Raw genomic sequence first — 21052 nt, forward strand, 5'->3', positions numbered from 1 at the left:
AAAACTAAATTAATACCTACTGGAAGATTACCAGTTTCCAGTATGTTAAAATAGGCTTAACCTATCTACTGCTGGACTTACATCAGAACACTAACAGATTAAACTATACATGAATCGCGAGACAAGCGGCAATAGAAGAGATTTTTGGAAAAAATACAGGTGAATGAGCAAGAAGGCAGAAAAAAGAAAAGAATTCATGAAGAAAAAGAGAGCATGACAGGAAAGAGGAACCAAAAATCTACCTAACAGCAAACTAGAAAGCTCCTGCGGTTCCAAAAACAGGAGGGGCCTTTAATTTCATAACCGCAGTGCCCCACTGCGGGAGTGAAGGCAGTGAGGGAAGGTGAAGGCAGTGAGGGAAGGTGAAGGCAGTGAGGGAAGGGAAAGGCAGTGAGTGAAGGTGAAGGCAGTGAGGGAAGGTGAAGGCAGTGAGGGAAGGTGAAGGCAGTGAGGCCGGGAAGGTGAAGGCAGTGAGGGAAGGTGAAGGCAGTGAGGGAAGGTGACGGCAGTGAGGGAAGGCAAAGGCAGTGAGGGAAGGTGAAGGGCGAGGGAAGGTGAAGGCAGTGAGGGAAGGTGAGAGAAGGTGAAGGCAGTGAGGGAAGGTGAAGGCAGTGAGGGAAGGTGAAGGCAGTGAGGGAAGGTGAAGGCAGTGAGGGAAGGTGAAGGGCGAGGGAAGGTGAAGGGCGAGGGAATGTGAAGGCAGTGAGGGAAGGTGAGAGGAGGTGAAGGCAGTGAGGGAAGGTGAAGGCAGTGAGGGAAAGTGAAGGCAGTGAGGGAAGGTGAAGGCAGTGAGGGAAGGTGAAGGCAGTGAAGGAAGGTAAAGGCAGTGAGGGAAGGTGAAGGGCGAGGGAAGGTGAAGGCAGTGAGGGAAGGTGAAGGCAGTGAGGGAAGGTGAGAGAAGGTGAAGGCAGTGAGGGAAGGTGAAGGCAGTGAGGGAAGGTGAAGGCAATGAGGGAAGGTGAAGGCAGTGAGGGAAGGTGAAGGCAGTGAGGGAAGGTGAAGGCAGTGAGGGAAGGTGAAGGCAGTGAGGGAAGGTGAAGGCAGTGAGGGAAGGTGAACGCAGTGAGGGAAGGTGAAGGCAGTCAGGGAAGGTGAAGGCAGTGAGGGAAGGTGAGGGGTGAGGGAAGGTGAAGGCAGTGAGGGAAGGTGAGAGAAGGTGAAGGCAGTGAGGAAAAGTGAAGGCAGTGAGGGAAGGTGAGAGAAGGTGAAGGGTGAGGGAAGGTGAAGGCAGTGAGGGAAGGTGAAGGGTGAGGGAAGGTGAAGGCAGTGAGGGAAGGTGAAAGAAGGTGAAGGCAGTGAGGGAAGGTGAAGGCAGTGAGGGAAGGTGAGAGAAGGTGAAGGCAGTGAGGGAAGGTGAAGGCAGTGAGGGAAGGTGAAGGCAGTGAGGGAAGGTGAAGGGCGAGGGAAGGTGAAGGCAGTGAGGGAAGGTGAGAGAAGGTGAAGGCAGTGAGGGAAGGTGAAGGCAGTGAGGGAAGGTGAAGGCAGTGAGGGAAGGTGAAGGCAGTGAGGGAAGGTGAAGGCAGTGAGGGAAGGCGAAGGCAGTGAGGGAAGGTGAAGGGCGAGGGAAGGTGAAGGCAGTGAGGGAAGGTGAGAGAAGGTGAAGGCAGTGAGGGAAGGTTAAGGCAGTGAGGGAAGGTGAAGGCAGTGAGGGAAGGTGAAGGCAGTGAGGGAAGGTGAAGGCAGTGAGGGAAGATGAAGGGTGAGGGAAGGTGAAGGCAGTGAGGGAAGGTGAGGGGTGAGGGAAGGTGAAGGCAGTGAGGGAAGGTGAGAGAAGGTGAAGGGTGAGGGAAGGTGAAGGCAGTGAGGGAAGGTGAAGGCAGTGAGGGAAGGTGAAGGGCGAGGGAAGGTGAAGGCAGTGAGGGAAGGTGAAGGCAGTGAGGGAAGATGAAGGGTGAGGGAAGGTGAAGGCAGTGAGGGAAGGTGAGGGGTGAGGGAAGGTGAAGGCAGTGAGGGAAGGTGAGAGAAGGTGAAGGGTGAGAGGAGGTGAAGGCAGTGAGGGAAGGTGAAGGCAGTGAGGGAAGGTGAAGGGCGATGGAAGGTGAAGGCAGTGAGGGAAGGTGAAGGCAGTGAGGGAAGGTGAAGGCAGTGAGGGAAGGTGAGAGAAGGTGAAGGCAGTGAGGGAAGGTGAAGGCACTGAGGGAAGGTCAAGGCAGTGAGGGAAGGTGAAGGCAGTGAGGGAAGGTGAAGGCAGTGAGGGAAGGTGAAGGCAGCGAGGGAAGGTGAAGGCAGCGAGGGAAGATGAAGGCAGTGAGGGAAGGTGAAGGCAATGAGGGAAGGTGAAGGCAGTGAGGGAAGGTGAAGGCAGTGAGGGAAGGTGAAGGCAGTGAGGGAAGGTGAAGGCAGTGAGGGAAGATGAAAGGTGAGGGAAGGTGAAGGCAGTGAGGGAAGGTGAGGGGTGAGGGAAGGTGAAGGCAGTGAGGGAAGGTGAGAGAAGGGGAAGGGTGAGGGAAGGTGAAGGCAGTGAGGGAAGGTGAAGGGTGAGGGAAGGTGAAGGGTGAGGGAAGGTGAAGGCAGTGAGGGAAGGTGAAGGCAGTGAGGGAAGGTGAAGGGCGAGGGAAGGTGAAGGCAGTGAGGGAAGGTGAGGGAAGGTGAGAGAAGGTGAAGGCAGTGAGGGAAGGTGAAGGCAGTGAGGGAAGGTGAGGAAGGGTGAGAGAAGGTGAAGGCAGTGAGGGAAGGTGAAGGCAGTGAGGGAAGGTGAGGAAGGGTGAGAGAAGGTGAAGGCAGTGAGAGAAGGTGAAGGCAGTGAGGGAAGGTGAGGGAAGGTGAGAGAAGGTGAAGGCAGTGAGGGAAGGTGAAGGCAGTGAGGGAAGGTGAGGAAGGGTGAGAGAAGGTGAAGGCAGTGAGGGAAGGTGAAGGCAGTGAGGGAAGGTGAGGAAGGGTGAGAGAAGGTGAAGGCAGTGAGGGAAGGTGAAGGCAGTGAGGGAAGGTGAAGGCAGTGAGGGAAGGTGAAGGGTGAGGGAAGGTGAAGGCAGTGAGGGAAGGTGAGAGAAGGTGAAGGCAGTGAGGGAAGGTGAAGGCAGTGAGGGAAGGTGAAGGGTGAGGGAAGGTGAAGGCAGTGAGGGAAGGTGAGAGAAGGTGAAGGCAGTGAGGGAAGGTGAAGGCAGTGAGGGAAAGCACCGTTCTCATAAAGCTAGCTGATCCTAATAGCCGACACTTCTTACATCTCGCTCCCCTACGACCATAAAAACTGGCCATGGTCAATCTTCAATTACCTTTTCCAAAAGAAATATCATTCTTTCTACGACATTGCTTTTGTCATTTTACTTTGTCCATTTTGGAAGAGACAACATTCACAAGTAAGTAACAGTTTCATTTATCTACATTATCTGTCTAATGAATCTTCTTTATCCCCTGATCGATAGGTCAAAGTTGTCGTGAATGTTACTCTTGTCTATAATTTAACGACTTTGCAAAAACAAAAACAAATCTGTTTTTGTTTTTCTGTGTCGGAATTTAGATATTTTAAACGTAATTACTGAGAGGACTGGGTGGCCGAGTGGTAACGCACTTGCGCTCGGAAGCGAGAGGTTGCGAGTTCGACCCTGGGTCAGGGCGTTAGCAAATTTCTCCCTCTTTCCTAACCTAGGTGGTGGGTTCAAGTGCTAGTCTTTCGGATGAGACGAAAAACCGAGGTCCCTTCGTGTACACTACATTGGGGTGTGCACGTTAAAGATCCCACGATTGACAAAAGGGTCTTTCCTGGCAAAATTGTATAGGCATAGATAAAAATGTCCACCAAAATACCCGTGTGACTTGGAATAATAGGCCGTGAAAAGTAGGATATGCGCCGAAATGGCTGCAATCTGCTGGCCGATGTGAATGCGTGATGTATTGTGTAAAAAAATTCCATCTCACACGGCATAAATAAATCCCTGCGCCTTGAATATGTGCGCGATATAAATTGCATAAAAAAAATTATAAAAAAAATTCCCTGCGCTTAGAACTGTACCCACGGAATACGCGCGATATAAGCCTCATATTGATTGATTGATTGATTGAGTGGAGATGAGGTTTCGAGGGTGGCTCTCGTAAATACAAAAACATCTTAAATGCCATTTAACTCATTGTCTCCCAGGTACGGATATATCCGTACCCACTCATTTGGCTCTATCTGACCAGGTACGGATATATTCGCTCAGACTGTTAGCTTCAGTCGCTTCCTGTAACGTCCATCTAACGCCTGCATTCCAGCGTGTTGATACACAGTTCAACACAGCTACTACTATTCTGAGTGACCTGCTGCAGCACTGCTGGTCTCCGCTAAAAAAAAATATAAAAAAGGTCAACATTGGTTTGGGAGAAAGTGTTAAGGCAGATAAAATGCTGAATTGCAGAATTTCAGGTTCTTTAACTGTCGCAACAAAAAACGACAACCACATATTCCAATGTGTTCAACTGGAGTAATGGTCTCACCTATGTAGAAAACCTGGACTGGTCTGAGACGAGAAGGACTGTGCCTTTAACAATAAAGACCTGCAGGTTGACGTAGTTCCCGTGATCGTTCTGTATAGTATTTTGTTAAATGTTTTATTCATTGATAACAAATTTTTCTGTTGTTGAATGTGTGTTGGTTCGTTGATTAGTTGGTTCGTTCCGTTGATTCGTGCATTCGTGCATTCGGGCGTTCGTTCGTTCGTTCGTTTGTTTGTTTGTTTGTTTGTTTGTTTGTTTGTTAGTGTGTATTGTTTTGTCAATAAGAAACGTATTGTTTTGTTTGTTTGAATGTATTGTTTCGTCAATAACAAACGTTCCAACAACCTACCTTTCTTGTTTTTTGATTCTGTTTGTGTGTGTTTACTTGTTTGTTTTTCTTCAGTGTTGCAACCCAAGAAATTCAGACGGAACAGAACGGCAATACCACTGCGCCCCGTTCTGGCCGGGTCCCTGTGTCTCTGGTTTCGCTATCAGAGCCGAGTCTAGGAGGCAATGACAGGGTGAGATGCGCTATCTTCGCACAAGAGTACCCCTCCTGCCTTGATGCACAAACCATCTGGGCTTTTGTCGGAGCTATGCCTTCTCCCCCAGCCCAGTTCAAAAGCAGGGCGAAGGAATTGTGAAGGAATTAAACTGGGTTTTATCTGCCGCTGCGAGACAGGCGCGCGGGGTGATGGATTCGCTCGATGCACACTTTTTTTTTATTCCTGTGTGTGTGTGTGTGTGTGTGTGTGTGTGTGTGTGTGTGTGTGCGTGTGTGTGTGTGTGTGTGTGAGTGTGTGTGTGTGTGTGAGTGTGTGTGTGTGTGAGTGTGTGTGTGTTTGTGCGTGTGTGTGTCTCTCTCTCTGTCTGTCTGTCTGTCTGTCTCTCTCTCTCTCTCTCTCTCTCTCTCTCTCTCTCTCTCTCTCTCTCTCTCTCTCTCTCTCTCCCGCCCCCTCTCACCCTCCCCCAACCCCAACCCACAGCCCCCTTTCTCTTGTCATTACAGTGTCTTTCTCCTGTCATTACAGTGTCTTTCTTCCGTCTGTTTTGTGGAGGAGGCGCGAGTGGTGATGCTGATATCGATGAAAGCATTGTTGCGGCCAACGTTTGTTTTCCCTACCCTCCTTTGCCTGGCCTTTTTGCTGGGGCCTCTCAGCTATAAAACACCTGGTTGGCTTATTTGCTTTCCGCGCGCCGCTTCATCTTTTTCTAAATGCATGTATCCACACACAAACAAATAAAAGACGACTCGAACCCTAACTGTTTGTTGCTGCTTCCGTTCTCGCAATGACATGCGACCTACCAATAGTTTGACAAGTTTGCCGTGGAATGTATATTTTATAACAAATCGGCACGGGCAGGAACGCAGGAAAAATCGTGATCTTTCTGTAAACGTTTTTTTGCGCTCAGGTGATGTTAGAGTGAAGAGGGAGAATTGGCCGGGTGCGGACATGAATGTAAGGCAATCCAAACAGAAAAGCCACAGATCATGACAACTTGTTTTTTTTCCACCCAGCAAACAGAAACACACCAATAGAACTGAAACGAACCAATGTGGACGTGAAATGCCTAATCTAAAACAAATTTTTAAAAAAGCTTAATTAAAACTGAGACGAAAAGAATGCAAAAGTTGCTCCACCAAAAATGGCTTTTATAAATTATCTTCCCAGCAACGGAACGACAAAGTAAGAAATGAAATAAAAGCAAATCAAACAAAAACAGCAAAACCGTATTCATTTGGTCTGGGCTGCAACGATTCTCCCTCAGAAAGTATCATCGTTGAAACCTCTTGAGATTAAAGACACCATTCAATGGTTGGACCGATTAGAAGAAGAAAAAAAATTAATGTTACCTTCCAATCAAGATACCGAACACCAATGGAATACAAACATACATACAGACAGACAGACAGACAGACAGACAGACAGACAGACAGAGTGAGACCTATACACCGCCATATAAGGCGGCGTAACAAGACGAAAATAAGCAGAAACTTCAAAACGACTTAATTGTTCAGTCTTTCTGCATGGCAGCATGATCGAGTTGCTACATTTACCCCTTTCATGATTCTCCTTGCATCTCAAAGGATTACTAAATGGCTTCAGTTGTGTGCTTGCAGAACTTACTTCTCCACCTGCTCGCGAATTACACTTACTTCTTTTGTAGATTTGATATACAAAGGAAAGTAAGCGCTTTAAATGCAAACAACATGTGTGATAGAGTAATTGAGAGTTATTCGGAACCATTCTCCTGGCACCTGAGAAAATAACAAGCATTGAAATGAAGAAGCGACTTTCATCCTCAAAATAGGATGATCGCAACAAGCTCATATTATGTTCATCATTCCCCAAGGCACTCTCTCGCAGGTGCCAGGAGAATGGTTCCGAGTAACTCTCACTAACTCTATTACACGTGTCGTATGCATTTAGAGCGCTTATTTCCCTTTGTTTATCAGATCTCTAAACAGCGCTCTGCCCCATGTGTTTTCAGATTCTTACTTGATTTGTAGTTATGAAAGAGTATTCGGCTGGACGAACACTTCATGATACTACTCCGATAATAACTGATCAAAATACAAGACATCAAAAATGCTTCCACACAACCAGTTACATTCCTTTTTTACAAAACAATATCCATTTTCTTCTTGAAAAAAATACCAAGAAATCTTTCAAATTAAACAGTGTCATTGTCAAAAAAAGTCATGTTCGATAATTATGAGCTCGAGTCTACGCCTACGCTACAAGGGTGTCTCAGTCAATCCAAGGTCGGAGTTCCAATTCCTGACCCCAAAATTTTTTACTTTAACCCAACATTTCGCCACAAGCCTTACCTCAACCTTGACACAGGTGTCACTTTGAATTTAATTTAAAAAAAATTACCTCTCTGCCTAGAAAGAACATGGTAGACTTGTTGGTAGACAACGAGAACACTGACAAAGACACTAACCCATATTTAAATCATTTTCCGAACCTGCCATACAGAATAATGTAAAACTCCAAGACCATGAAAAGAAAATATCAATTTACTTATATACCGCGTAGCCTCGCTTATTTTTCCAAAGTATATCTAACAGAAAGCGTTAAAGAATCATCTGGACCACACTATATCGTGCATGGAACTGCAAAACAAAAATGCCTGAATATGGACAATATTGGTGACGATTGCTCCCAAAGGATTCTCCTCAAAATGCCTCGAGCGATTATTGTACGATAATATTGCAATTATATTAGTCTGTGGAAATCACATGCTGATAATCACTGGACAACAAATTCAACTAAACGAGATAGGCGTATGCGTACAGAACAATATCACAAAATGTCACATACTATAATTACACGATATGTTGTACATAAGTTAATAAAAAATCACATACTGATAAACACTGGACAACAAATTCAACTAAGGGAGGTTGGCGTATGCGTACAGAACAATTTTTTCACTTTGTCTTTCTGTGAGATCGTACGTACAGTAGGAATCTTGAAATGTTCGCTTCATACTGACAGCTAAGATGTGCTGAATCAATCCGGCTCGGAGGGCAAGAAAAACAGATTACAATTTGACGATTGCCGAACTTGAGATGTCTGCTGTGCTCTTGCCTTTTCTACCAGACGCGTGCTCGACTCGATGACTGTTTGATTAACTAATCTCTCTCTATCTGTCTCTGTCTGTGTCTCTGTCTGTCTGTCTGTCCCTCTGTCTCTGTCTCTGTCTCTGTCTCTCTCTTAACAAAGATTTTGTTCTTTCTTTCTGTGTTTCTTTCTTTCTTCATATCGTTCTTTCCTTCACTTCTTCTTTGTCGCTAAAATAAATTTCGTTTGTTCGTTAGTTCGTTCGTTCGTTCATTCGTTCTCTCTCTCTCTCTCTCTCTCTCTCTCTCTCTCTCTCTCTCTCTCTCTCTCTCTCTCTCTCTCTCTCTCTCTCTCTCTCTCTCTCTCTCTCTCTCCCTCTCTGTCTCTGTCTCTGTCTCTGTCTCTGTCTCTCTCTCTCTCTCTGTCTCTCTCTCTCTCTCCTCTCTCTTACTTCCTTTTCTTAACTTTTTATGCCTCAGTGACTTAGCCTCCATTTACCCTTTTGTGAAGGGGGGTAGGGGATTAGAGGGAGAAACTGCTCATGCGTTTTCTACCCGCAGATCTTGGCGTTGCGAGTTTATGATTTACTGTTTCTTAATTGAGTAGAGCCCGGAAAGTGACCCCACATAATAAGCAAATGCACACGCTTCTGTGGGTTTATGGGGGGGGGGGGGTGCACGTATGCGTGCGTACGAGCGTGCGTGAATGCGTGCGTGTGTCTGTTTGTGTGTGAGTGTGTGTAAATCAGTCTGTCTGCGTACGTCTGTTTCAGCTAGTGTGCGTCTGATGTGTCTGTGTGTGTGTGCGTGCGTCCGTGCGCACTCCGCGTGCGTGAGCGCTGCAGGAGCATAACTGAGGTTTGATTTTAAACGAGTAGGAAGCCAAATGATGGATTGCACGACACACGCAATGTTAAAGAGTTATCAGAAAACCAATTAGAAACGTTACATTCACCCAGAAAGAGTTCATACTGCCAGTCTTACCTTTCAGCACCACCCCTGTTCCCCCAAATCCATTCCCTCGACTCAAACCTCCCTCTTCCACCCCCCCTAATTTCCCCTCCTTGCCACCACCGACCCCACCCCACCCCACCCCCAACCGGCCCACCCCACCCCTTCACGCGAACCCCCTCCTCGGGTTCCAGAGCTCGAGATTCACCATTGAAAGTCTTCAAAAAAAGACCAAAGCCAACAGAATGAAATGATACATTTTCCTTAAAAAGTTGTAGCAGCTTCAGAATGGTCACATTTGTTGACTTTGAAAATCTAATACTAACGCGCTGAACAAAGAAGTTTAAAGTAGGCTATGATTAACCTCATTAACATCCCAGAAACACTTTCGCCAAAACAAACGGCTTCTCTTTTTTCTTGGCGGGCAACAATTTCTCAAGTTGTGTGGAAATCTCGCACCAAGCTAGTCCCCGCACGCTGTTTACACTAACAAGATCTGCTTACCCTACACACACAAACCCTTGACAAAACTATTAAAACAGACAAATCTTTTAAATATACACAGCCAGGGTTGAGAAACACAAGATAAAATTCGAGTACGCCAACTCACAGGAAAAATAAACCTGAGTTATCTTGGAGTGAGAGAACCTGATGCTCAGAAGAAATGCAGCGGCTTCCTTTTGCACGTTACATTCGTGAAACAGCTAGGCAGTGGTGACAAGAGGGTACAGGGGAAACCCCTTTTAAGACCTCCAAAAGTCTGAGCAAATCAGGTCTTAAAAAGGAGGGAGTCTTAAAATGGGGGTCAATTTACGGAGGTTATTAAACAGAAAGTCTGAGAAAACAGGGCCTTAAAAGGAAGGGAGTCTTAAATTGGGGGGTCTTAAAAGGGGGGTTCCGCTGTATAACACAGTGCGATTCTGACTGTAGATTTGAATTCCGTGAGAGGTTATGGAAGTGCAGGCTTATAAACTTAGTGGGAAATGTTATTTGATTGTGCAAATAAACAAATATAAACAAAACAGGAATAGAACTGCACCGATGGTATTTTTGCGGGATAAAAGAGGAAAAAAAACCAGAAAGAGAACAACTGACACACACACAAAAAAACAGAAACCAGGCAGTAAAAGAATATTTACAAAGTTCTACAATACGCTTCTGCTTGTTGCTTATTTGAATTTGGAAGGGGTTACGGAAGTGCAGGCATAACAAGTCAATGAACAGGATTAAAGTGATTTGGCAAATAAACACATAATTATTAAGAAAACAGAACAGGAGCAAAGGTATTTTGGTTTAAACAAAACTTTAATTCAACTACAGTATGGTTTAAACTGTGTGTTTGTTCAGGTACATAAATACAAAGCCATGGAATGTATGTAACAACGAAGGAGCACAGCAAGATAAACTTATAAATGTGCTCTTAGAAACAAACGAGTACTGTGGCGGACGATAGTTCAAATGCATGATGTTTAAACCAATCAAATCAACAACAACAACAGCAACGACAGCGAAAACTATGAAAACAATGGCACAGAAACACACACAAAATCAACTACAGTATCGTGACATATGGAGGAGGGTATTGTCCGGCGAGAATCGAGGAAACAACTGACCTAACACTTCCACACAAAAAAAGTAATTCAGTGGATCTCGAAGAGCATTACTGTCAAATATGTATTACTGCTGAGAAGTCAGGATTTGTAAAATTATATTCTATCATCTTTAAGCGCCATTTTAATGGTTGAACACATTACGACTCATTTAGCTTCTCTTCATAAAGGAGGATTGTTTTGTTTGTTTGTTTGTTTGTTTGTTGGTTGGTTGGTTGGTTGGTTGGTTGGTTGGTTGGTTGGTTGGTTGGTTGGTTGGTTGGTTGGTTGGTTTGTTGGTTGGTTGGTTGGTTTGTGTGTTTGTTTGTTTGTGTGTTTGTTTGTTTGTTTGTTTTGCTGTTTTAACATAACTGAGATGTCGCTCTTGAATCACAAGATATTCAACAACAAACCAAAACCGACCTGTCAAAAATGTCCCGACACCAAATGACAGATGTTTCGCTAACGCACAGCTAGACAACCACAACAGAAATAGCAACGACGCTCAAAGTCTGTTTGCTATTCCATGAGCCACGCGAGTGCAAACAAATAAACCAAAACAACGCAAATTACAGCATTTTAATTCATCACCCAGTAACCCTCTTCGAAATTTGACCGCAGCGCAGCAAAGGCGTAAATTGGGCTTTAATGAGAATCCAATCAATTTGAGATCAGTGGGGCGATCGAAATGCAATTAAAGATAGGAAAGGTTGGGCTGGAAGGGGAAGAGAGGGAGGACAGGAGAGGAGGGAGGACAGGAGAGGAGGGAGGGGGTAAGGTAATGGTGGTACGTGACTCTTATTTCAAGGAGCAGGCTGCAAAAGACGCCATGTCACAGTGGTCTTACTTATGAGGCAGCTAGCCCGCTGTTGAGCAAGCTACAACTTAAATCTTTTTCTTCTATTTTAACCTTTCCTTCTTTTTACATTTACTCAAGTTTTGACTGAATGTTTTAACATAGAGGGGGAATCGAGACGAGGGTCGTGGTGTATGTGTGTGTGTGTGTGTCTGTGTCTGAGTGTGTGTAGAGCGATTCAGACTAAACTACTGGACCGATCTTTATGAAATTTGACATGAGAGTTCCTGGGAATGATATCCCCGGACGTTTTTTTCTTTTTTTCGATAAATGTCTTTGATGACGTCATATCCGGCTTTTTGTAAAAGTTAAGGCGGCACTGTCACACCCTCATTTTTCAATCAAATTGATTGAAATTTTGGCCCAGCAATCTTCGACGAAGGCCGGACTTCGGTATTGCATTTCAGTTTGGTGGCTTAAAAATTATTTCATGACTAGACTTTGGTCATTAAAAATCTGAAAATTGTAAAAAAAAAAAATTGTTATAAAACGATCCAAATTTACGTTCATCTTATTCTTCATTATTTTCTGATTCCAAAAACATATAAATATGTTATATTTGGATTAAAAACAAGCTCTGAAAATTAAGAATATAAAAATTATGATTAAAATTAAATTTCTGAAACCGTTTTAAAAACTATTTCATCTTATTCCTTGTCGGTTACTGATTCCAAAAACATATAGATATGATATGTTTGGATTAAAAACACGCTCAGAAAGTTAAAACGAAGAGAGGTACAGTAAAGCGAGCACAGCGCAACCGCTACCGCGCCAAACAGGCTCGTCACTTTCACTGCCTTTTGCACTAGCGGCGGACTGCGTTCAATTTCATTCTGTCAGTTCCACAGCTTGACTAAATGTAGTAATTTCGCCTTACGCGACTTGTTTTCTTTTCTTTTATCTTTTTTGTTGTTCCCATGGCAGACACGATTGCATTGATCCAAAAAATGTTGGCAAAAGATGGCATTACTTTGCTGGCTAGTGTAGTCTTTTCCGTACATTACTATTCACTTCTGATTACGCTCGGTAGATGTATTATCATTTACCAACAAAGGGATAGCTTGTGTGATCTTTCTCTTACCGTATTAATCAATCTCAGTAGGCCTATATAGTTAAGAGATCACTCTTTCATTTCGGGGTACGTCTTCAACAAGTATAGTGGAGAAAAGAACTTTGAACACAGAAAGCAGCCGGATTGTAGATGCTTAATATTTGTCATGTGTCGAAGAGGAAATCAAAAAACAAGAAAGGTATGTTGTTGGAACGTTCAACTATTGACAAAAAAACCCGTTACGTTCACAGACATTTCGACCCAGAGGTATTTTAAGTGCACAGACAAACAAACACTAATGATACAGAAACCGTATTTGACCAAATGTTGAGCTGCTTGCAAGGAAGACACGAGCGGGGCAATCAGTCCAAGAGGAGTGGTGCCTCTACCCTTTATGCAAAACCTGGACAGAGCTGTGGCAATCAGTCCAAGAGGAGTGGTGCCTCTACCCTTTATGCAAAACCTGGACAGAGCTGTGGCAATCAGTCCAAGAGGAGTGGTGCCTCTACCCTTTATGCAAAACCTGGACAGAGCTGTGGCAATCAGTCCAAGAGGAGTGGTGCCTCTACCCTATATGCAAAACCTGGACAGAGCTGTGGTATCTGACATGCTGCGTTTTATTAGAAGGCAGGTACCTAAGCAATGCAAATGGGACAATACAAACATCCTCGAGCAAATGAAGAGGTATTGTCTGCCATAGTTTATATGATTGTTCACACGGGGAGGAAGGTATAATTATGGGAGGTAGTTCAGGAGGTAGCGCGCTGGCTTTGTCATTTTGTAGACTCTCCTCGGAGTCCGAACACCCCCGTGTCAGTGCACATGCGCACGTTAAATACCCCATGCTCACCGCGAAGGTCTCGGGGCTAGAAAATTACGAACACACGCAATCATCATCTCTCGCCAATCATCAGCGTACTATCTCGATACTTTGCCAAGACAAGCCCAATACCACCATGTCGAAGAAGACTTCCGCAGTGGGCTTGTTCGCGTCAAAAGATCAGACCATATTCTCAGCGTATTCTCGATAGTGTCCCAGTAGAGGTCAATTGATCTGAGAGACGTAAAACTCCAATAGCTAGTCAAAGGAAGGTATCTTTAATTGAAACAACTACCTTACTACTTCAAAAGCGGAGAAAAATACGCATAAGAACCATAAAAATGTATCTTTGCGGGCAGAGTAAATAATAAAATAGCTATTGCATAAAGGGCCCAGATCACTTTCCAAAGGTTTGTTGTTGTTGTTTGATTTTTTTTTCTGTTGTTTTTGTGTGTGGTTTTTTTTTGTTTTTTTTTGGGGGGGGGGGAGGTTTCATGTGATCTGTCTCGCCCCTGGTCTGTATCCATTGTTAGTCAGCCTCACCACTAAGTGCACGAGCACACTCCTTACTGCTTGAATAAAAGCATTATGGCAGTCGAGCAAAGAAGTTGTTTGTTTGTTCGTTCGTTTGTTAGTTTGATGTCTTTCTAGGGTGGTGGGGAAGGTCCTTGTAGAAGGGGGGAGTTGCCTTGCATTGTTTTTTTATTTTGGGACCTTCACAGTCCGATTTCAGATTTGTCAAAGGGGTTATCAGTTTCAAAACTAACTTTACGCGCACAATACCAACAACAGCCGAGCGAAACTAAGAGGGATTGTCTACGACCAACATCTAACGCCGCCTAAAGCCATGACTGTCCAATCGCCATCGTTATTGGTGATTCAAGACACAACAGGTGCGGTAAAGGCTAGGAAAAGAAATGCCTTCTGTCAAACCGTACAGAACACTAGCCCTTGATCTTTCTCGGTTCACAGCAAACAAAACCGATCATGTTGGCCAAAACAAGTACACCATAGCTACAGCATTGCGGATTAGTTCAACCAACAGTCCTCTCCGTTGCCTACGTAACGTTACGATCGGCCCTTACGCCTATCGGTGAAATACACAGAGTAATGCAGCCTCTGTTGTTGTTGTTGTTTTGTTGTTGTTGTTTTTTTCTTTGTGATAATTGTTTTTGTAACTTGCGTGTCAGTCACCCGACGTTGATTTGGTTTGATTAAATATCCAATAAGGACATTCGAGCTGTGAACTAACCTTGCATATTTTGTGTGTTTTGTTTTTTCATTGTTTTTGTTTTTGTTTTCTTCCTTTCGTTGTCAATATCTCTCTCTCTCTCTCTCTCTCTCTCTCTCTCTCTCTCTCTCTCTCTCTCTCTCTCTCTCTCTCTCTCTCTCTCTCTCTCTCTCTCTCTCTCTCTCTCTCTCTCTCTCTCTCTCTCTCTCTCTCTCTCTCTCTCTCTCTCTCTCTCTCTCTCTCTCTCTCTCTCTCTCTCTCTCTCTCTCTCTCTCTCTCTCTCTCTCTCTCTCTCTCTCTCTCTCGCAGTTTCACAAATTGACATAGTTGTCCACAACAAAATAAATTCAGAAAAAAGTTCCAATATGCTTATAAAGCGGCCAGGCCGTAGATGTGCCATGCGTGTTCGAGTGGAAGAATTCTCTTATTCTATGTCAGGTCGACACATCAAAGGTGACATACAAGATGTTTTTCACGAGAAGGAGGGTATTTTAATTAATTTCTCGACGAAATCCTCCTCTCTTATGTCTTTTTCTAACGTAATCTACCTTCCTCCTTAAATCTTTTATTTTTAAGGTTATCAAAAACCGGGATAAAAATTATATCATAATTATACAATTCTTTAATTAATAATGTTTGACGATACGTATACCCCTCTCTCTTCTGTCTTTTTCAAACCTACCCTCCTTTTTTTTGTAATACTTTTTTTTCTTTTTCTTTTTTAAGGTTACCTGTCATTGGAACAAAAATAAAATTATATAACAAAATAAATCAACATTCTTTAATTCATAACTCTCGACGTAACCCATCACTCTTCTGTCTGTTTCTAACCTACCTCCTTCTAAACCTGTTTACAACACACAAAAAATGTTTTTTTAAGGTTATGTAACAAGTACTAAAATGTACATTATATATTCAACAACAAAATCTACGTTTAAGATATTTTACCATCCTCTTACTTTTTCTTTTCTTTTCTTCTAGTTTATCTAACATAGTACTAAAATTGACATAATAATTATTATTTTTAAATCTACGTGCAAGATTAATTACACGGGAAGGGCGGTACAGGTCTTTTCAATTTTATTTCTTGACGAAATCCTCCTTTCTTCTGTCATTTTCTGCCTTCCTATCCCTCCACGTCATTTTGTTTCTTCTCTATGTCTTATCTAACATAGGACTAAAATGTATATCTTATTAAAACAATAATTCTAACGCAGGCTGTCAACCTGTAAAATGAATAAATGATGCCATAAAATATACATATGTAGGCGCTTCCCTCCAAGAAAAAAAAATTAAGAAAAAAGCCAAACCAACTCTCTCTTTTTTCTGTTTTTAAACGAGAACACACACACAGCGAGTGACAAAAATGAGAATCATATATTTTCAAGCGATGTCGACGTTGGATGCGACACAAGATTTATGGAATTTGGCTGCTCGGCTGTCGGTTCGCATGTGGCATGTTCCTGCAGAAGCGACGGAAGTTTGTGCACGTGAAATGAATAAACTTGATGAAGACTTCACAGTACTGTCACACCACAGAAATAAAGAAACGAACAAACCAAATATAAAAAAAAGAAATAAAGAAAGAACGAACAAACAAACGAAGGAATGTAACACAAAACAGATTTTTTTTCGACTGCTTTTTCTCTTTTTTTTTCTTCTTTTTTTTGTACGCTGAAGTTTGATTTAATACAAAATGTAGATCTGTGAGTCGAGGAATTTTCTTTTTTACAGTTTTTTTCCCACGGCGTTTTTGCATGATAAAGAGAGCTGCAGGTCGGTCACCTGAAATAAAACTTTAACCGTCTGGGCAGGTTATTTAAAAAAAGTTTTGATTTTCTCTATTAGAAAAACATTAATTTTGTAGACGGTAAAAAGTTATTTTTTAAATTTTCCTAATGCCGAAAAACACCAAGATAAAAGCTAACTTGCATAACAGAACTTAGTACATAAAGTAAGCTTCAAACAAGATTCTTATTTTCAGAAGATCCAAATATCCTGCAATGGGTTTTTCCGCTTGGCTTTTTCACCCTGTCCTTTCTCTTTTCTTTTCTTCTGAAATCTATTTTCCTAAAACAAAAATCTTGTTTCCTATCTTGTCAAAGAAAGGTATCTGCCAGGTGTTAAAACTGACAGGTAAACTTGGAAAGACCCGGAAACTATTTTCAAACGAGACAGGTTCAAAAAGACACAGCGCTTTTTGTGTGTGTGCATGCTAGCTCTGACCCTTCTGCATCCATCTTTGTGCAGAGAGGGGGGGGAGGGGGTGGGGATTCCTCCTCCTGCCTCATTCCTATTTATCTTGGAGTGTCAGAGGCAGATATTCATTTAACAGTTTCCGTTCCCTGTCATTAGCTGTGACACGTGCAACTCGCTCGCACATCAGTCTCCCTTCAGGCCAAATATGCAAACAAAAAAGTCATTTTACCCGGACACCGGAATCAAAAGCCTGTCACAGTGGATGAGTTCTAGTAAAAAAATAAAAACATTTTGTTTGAAACTGAATTCTATTGCAGACCTAAGGAGATGATAATAGTGAAGATGATGCTGAGGAGGCGCAGAACAAGGAGGGGGAGGACGACGACACCGATAGCGACGCTGATGATTATGATGATAACAATGACAATGACAATTATGATGATAACGATGTCCTCGACAACGACAACAGCGATCATTCTAAATCCGAAAAAAGGGTCAAATAGTCAAACCACGCGCCTTTTATGGCATAGAAAGATTACATAAAAAGACACTGGTAGGTTTTTGTGAGGCACTAAAAGTAATGCAATATTTCTTGGGCCAAGCTTATTTTTGTCAGCAAAAGAATATAATAATGGGTGGGCCTTTAAAGAAACTAATCACCAGAGCGATGTGTCCAGATATGTGGCAATAGATGTAGCAAAACATTCTCTCTCTCTCTCTCTCTCTCTCTCTCTCTCTCTCTCTCTCTCTCTCTCTCTCTCTCTCTCTCTCTCTCTCTCTCTCTCTCTCTCTCGCTTGTTAACGTTCTTAATGTTGTTACTGTTTAAAACGTGTATCCAAGGAAATTAATAAAAACACGCTTAAACCATATGTGGCTGACACTAGTTCGTTCCCTTTGCCTTGCGTATACGGAGCATGTTTCCTTGTTTTGCTTTCAGAGCATGTTTTCTTCTCTTTTGAGCATGGTCCCTTGTCTGGGGCTTTATTGCGGAGCATGGTGTTTTTTTCCTTGCCTACGGTGCAGGTTTCCTTATTATTCTTTCCTATGGAAAGTAATTCTTTATCATTATCACGGAGCATATTCAAGTGATGTTCCCCCGGACAAGATTTTTTTTTAATTTTTTTATTTTTTTTATTTTTTTAACTTGCCATAAGAAATCAAGACTGTTAACAAGACTTGAAGTACAAAAAGTGAAAGAGAGGACATTTTAGAAACTCTTTTTACAGTGATAGACCTGAGTGTAAATAGTTTTAAGCATGGACGGACATTACCGTGTCAACTGAAAAAGGAAACAAACTTGCATCGGTCTCGAATGGCATTTACTGCTGAATAGACGATGAACACTAGCAACCAACCATGCATTCAAGTGATCACACTGAACCATGGCAAAACAAGAATCCATCTCATCTTGAACGTTTCCAACGACAGAAGGTGTCTGAATATAAGGGTCAATGTCCAAGCATGCTCGCCCGCACACACGCACACAGGCACATCTATTGCGATCAATCAATCAAGCAAGCAAGCAAGCAAGCAAGAAGATATTCACGCTCTCATGCACACGCACGCTCGCGCGCTCGCACGCACACACGCACACACATACATACACACACACACACACACACACACACAGCTGAAAAAGTCACGGAAAACATATTTTCTTCTAAAACTTTCTTTCGCATCATCATAGCATCCTGCCGTTGAAAGGGTCGGGGGCAGTGGGGGGGGGGGGGGGGAGCACCTCTGATTACCTCCGCTCTCTACCCAACTCAATTAACCCTCTGTGGGTCGCAGGGGGGGCTGAAAGCTGTGCAGGAAAAACAAACAAGAGCAAGCGCCAGGCTTTGTGCCCCTGTGTCGGTAAAACAGTCCCGTTACGCGATGAGCGAAACGGGGTGGGGAGGAAGGGGTGGGGGGGACTAGGCAGATAAGTGAGACCGCGAGGCAAGCTAAATCTGTTTCTACCTCGGGGGAGCCTGAGAGGGGGAGGGGGAGCGGCGGAAAGGTGAGACTACGAGGCAGGCTAATTCTGTTTCTACCTCGGGGTTCGATTACATGCGCTGGTGTGTCAAGTTAGCCAGGCACTGAATCGAACACCAGCTCTGGAATGTTGTCAGAGTCGCCCGAGTGGCGCGCTGAGTGAGTGAAAGGATGAGAGATGTGTGGAGAGAGAGAGAGAGAGAGAGAGAGAGAGAGAGAGAGAGAGAGAGAGAGAGAGAGAGAGAGGGAGAGAGAAAGAGAGAGAGAGAGAGACTCAGACTCAGAACTTTATTACAAAAGGATAAAGGTTTTAGGCAAAGCCTATTCTTTCAACCTGTCCTTTATACAACACATAACTTAGACAGACGGACATCAAAAATAAAAATTCAATCAAATAAGATACAGATTGCAACACAATGTGCATTTAAGGAATAAGAGAGAGAGAGAGAGAGAGAGAGAGAGATGTGTGGAGAGAGAGAGAGAGAGAGAGTGTGGAGAGGGAGAGAATGGAGATTAGGGGAGGAGAGGGGGGATGGAGACGGCGAAGGAAGTAGAAATGACATTGTTAGTACTTTATTTGCAAGTATATCGGAAAAGAATTCGCTAGTTTTAGTCAGTACGGTCATATTTTTTTTTAATTTAACAGTTTGTCTTATCAAAACAGAGTTTTAGTTTAGTTGTGCTACAACACCTTCGTTTGATTGCTTCAGTCAGGTAAAAGTGTGTTGTTGTTGTTGTTGTTGTTGTTGTTGTTGTTTTTTTGTTTTTTTTGTTTTTTTACAATTTTTTTTTCTCTTCATTACAGTTACTCTATCGTTACAGCTATTTCATTCACCTTTGCTATGTCTAGTAGTTTGTGCGTTTGTTTGCGTGTATGTGCGTGTGTGTGTGTGTGTGTGTGTGTGTGTGTGCGTGTGTGTGTGTGTGTTGTTGTTGTTGTTGTTGTTCCCATAATTCTGTTAAATAATACCATTTTCAGCGGGACAATACATAACAAGTTAATTAATCCAACGCTCGATGGACAAAAGGCGAGAATTTACACATTACCAATTACAGTATTAGTTTTCAGCACAGCAACATACGGCGCATAAATAAATAACTTTACATTAACAGCACTATACTACTATTTATCTATATTCTTATACACAGTTCAATTTTACTAGAAATTTCGAAGTCGAGCTTGGTTCTGAAATAAGACCTTCATGTTAGTTTTTGGATTTCCGTACTTAAACTGGCTTATGCACATTTTCGATATCAATATAAGGTGATTAATTATGAAGGTTTTCTCTCTGGGGATATCACGTGTGAAATACCCAAAAAGAGCCTCTTCGAAAGCTTCTTCTATATATATATATACGACTTCTGTCTGTCTGTCTGTCTGTCTGTCTGTCTGTGTGTGTGCGCGCGATGCACGGCCAAAGTTCTCGATGGATCTGCTTCAAATTTGGTAGGCTTATTCAGAGAGACCCCGGACACAACCTCATCGATGAGATATTTCAACACGTGCTCTCAGCGCGCAGCGCTGAACCGATTTTGGTTCCACCTCAGCTGGCCCCCATACCGACACACCAAAGCCGCTAGACCACATCACAACGCCAAAGTTCTCGGTGGATCTTTTTCAAATTTGGACACCGTATTCAGCTACACCCCGGACACAATATCATCGATGAGATATTTCAACACGTGCTCTCAGCGCGCAGCGCTGAACCGATTTTGGTTTTTGTGTTCATTTCACCATTACAAGTAACTCTTCCTTATCTTCTCCAGTGTTTTGCGTTTATCTCCCTTACTTCGTGTGGCTTCAATCCATATTCCCGTTTCTAAGTTACTATTTTTAGAATGTCACTGCGCTGTCCAGAACGCTTCCCTTGCACCCGTAAGGTGTTCTTACTGTCAAAGTGAAAAGGTCGAATCAATTTATAGCCACGCGAAAAATACACTCTCACCTATCTCTATATATTTATAGATATAGATATACATATATATACGGCTTCTGTGTGTGTGTGTTTGTGTGTGTGTGTGGGCAAAAACCTGTGTATTGTAGAGTTCTGTTTGTGATGTGGTCTAGCGGCTTTTGTCTATCTGTATGTTCTGGCATTTGAGAAGCCACAACAGATAATATAGGGCTAAGAAATAAGCTCTAAAATTCTCAATCCCGTTTGACAGGACTTCGCCTGCAAAGGTGATTGTGATGAACCGCCACGCTGTCTGTCTCTGTCTCGCGATTCACCCCATATTCCCGTTTCTAAGTTACTATTTTTAGAATGTCACTGCGCTGTCCAGAACGCTTCCCTTGCACCCGTAAAGTTGTTCTTACTGTCAAAGTGAAAAGGTCGAATCAATTTATAGCCACGCGAAAAATACACTGTCACCTATCTCTATATATTTATAGA

General features: G+C 43.1%; 1 protein-coding gene across 1 annotated transcript in view; it reads right to left on the bottom strand.

Moving 5' to 3' along the window:
• Positions 1-253: 253 nt before the first annotated feature.
• Positions 254-21052, bottom strand: part of LOC138977826 (mucin-2-like) — a 101980-nt gene continuing 81181 nt past the window's right edge. The window contains exon 2 of the mRNA XM_070350434.1: positions 254-3121. Within this exon, the coding sequence (XP_070206535.1) occupies positions 254-3121 (2868 nt within the window). The remainder of the gene's footprint in view (positions 3122-21052) is intronic.

Source organism: Littorina saxatilis, linkage group LG10 (genome assembly GCF_037325665.1).
Source record: "Littorina saxatilis isolate snail1 linkage group LG10, US_GU_Lsax_2.0, whole genome shotgun sequence".
NCBI lineage: Eukaryota > Metazoa > Mollusca > Gastropoda > Littorinimorpha > Littorinidae > Littorina > Littorina saxatilis.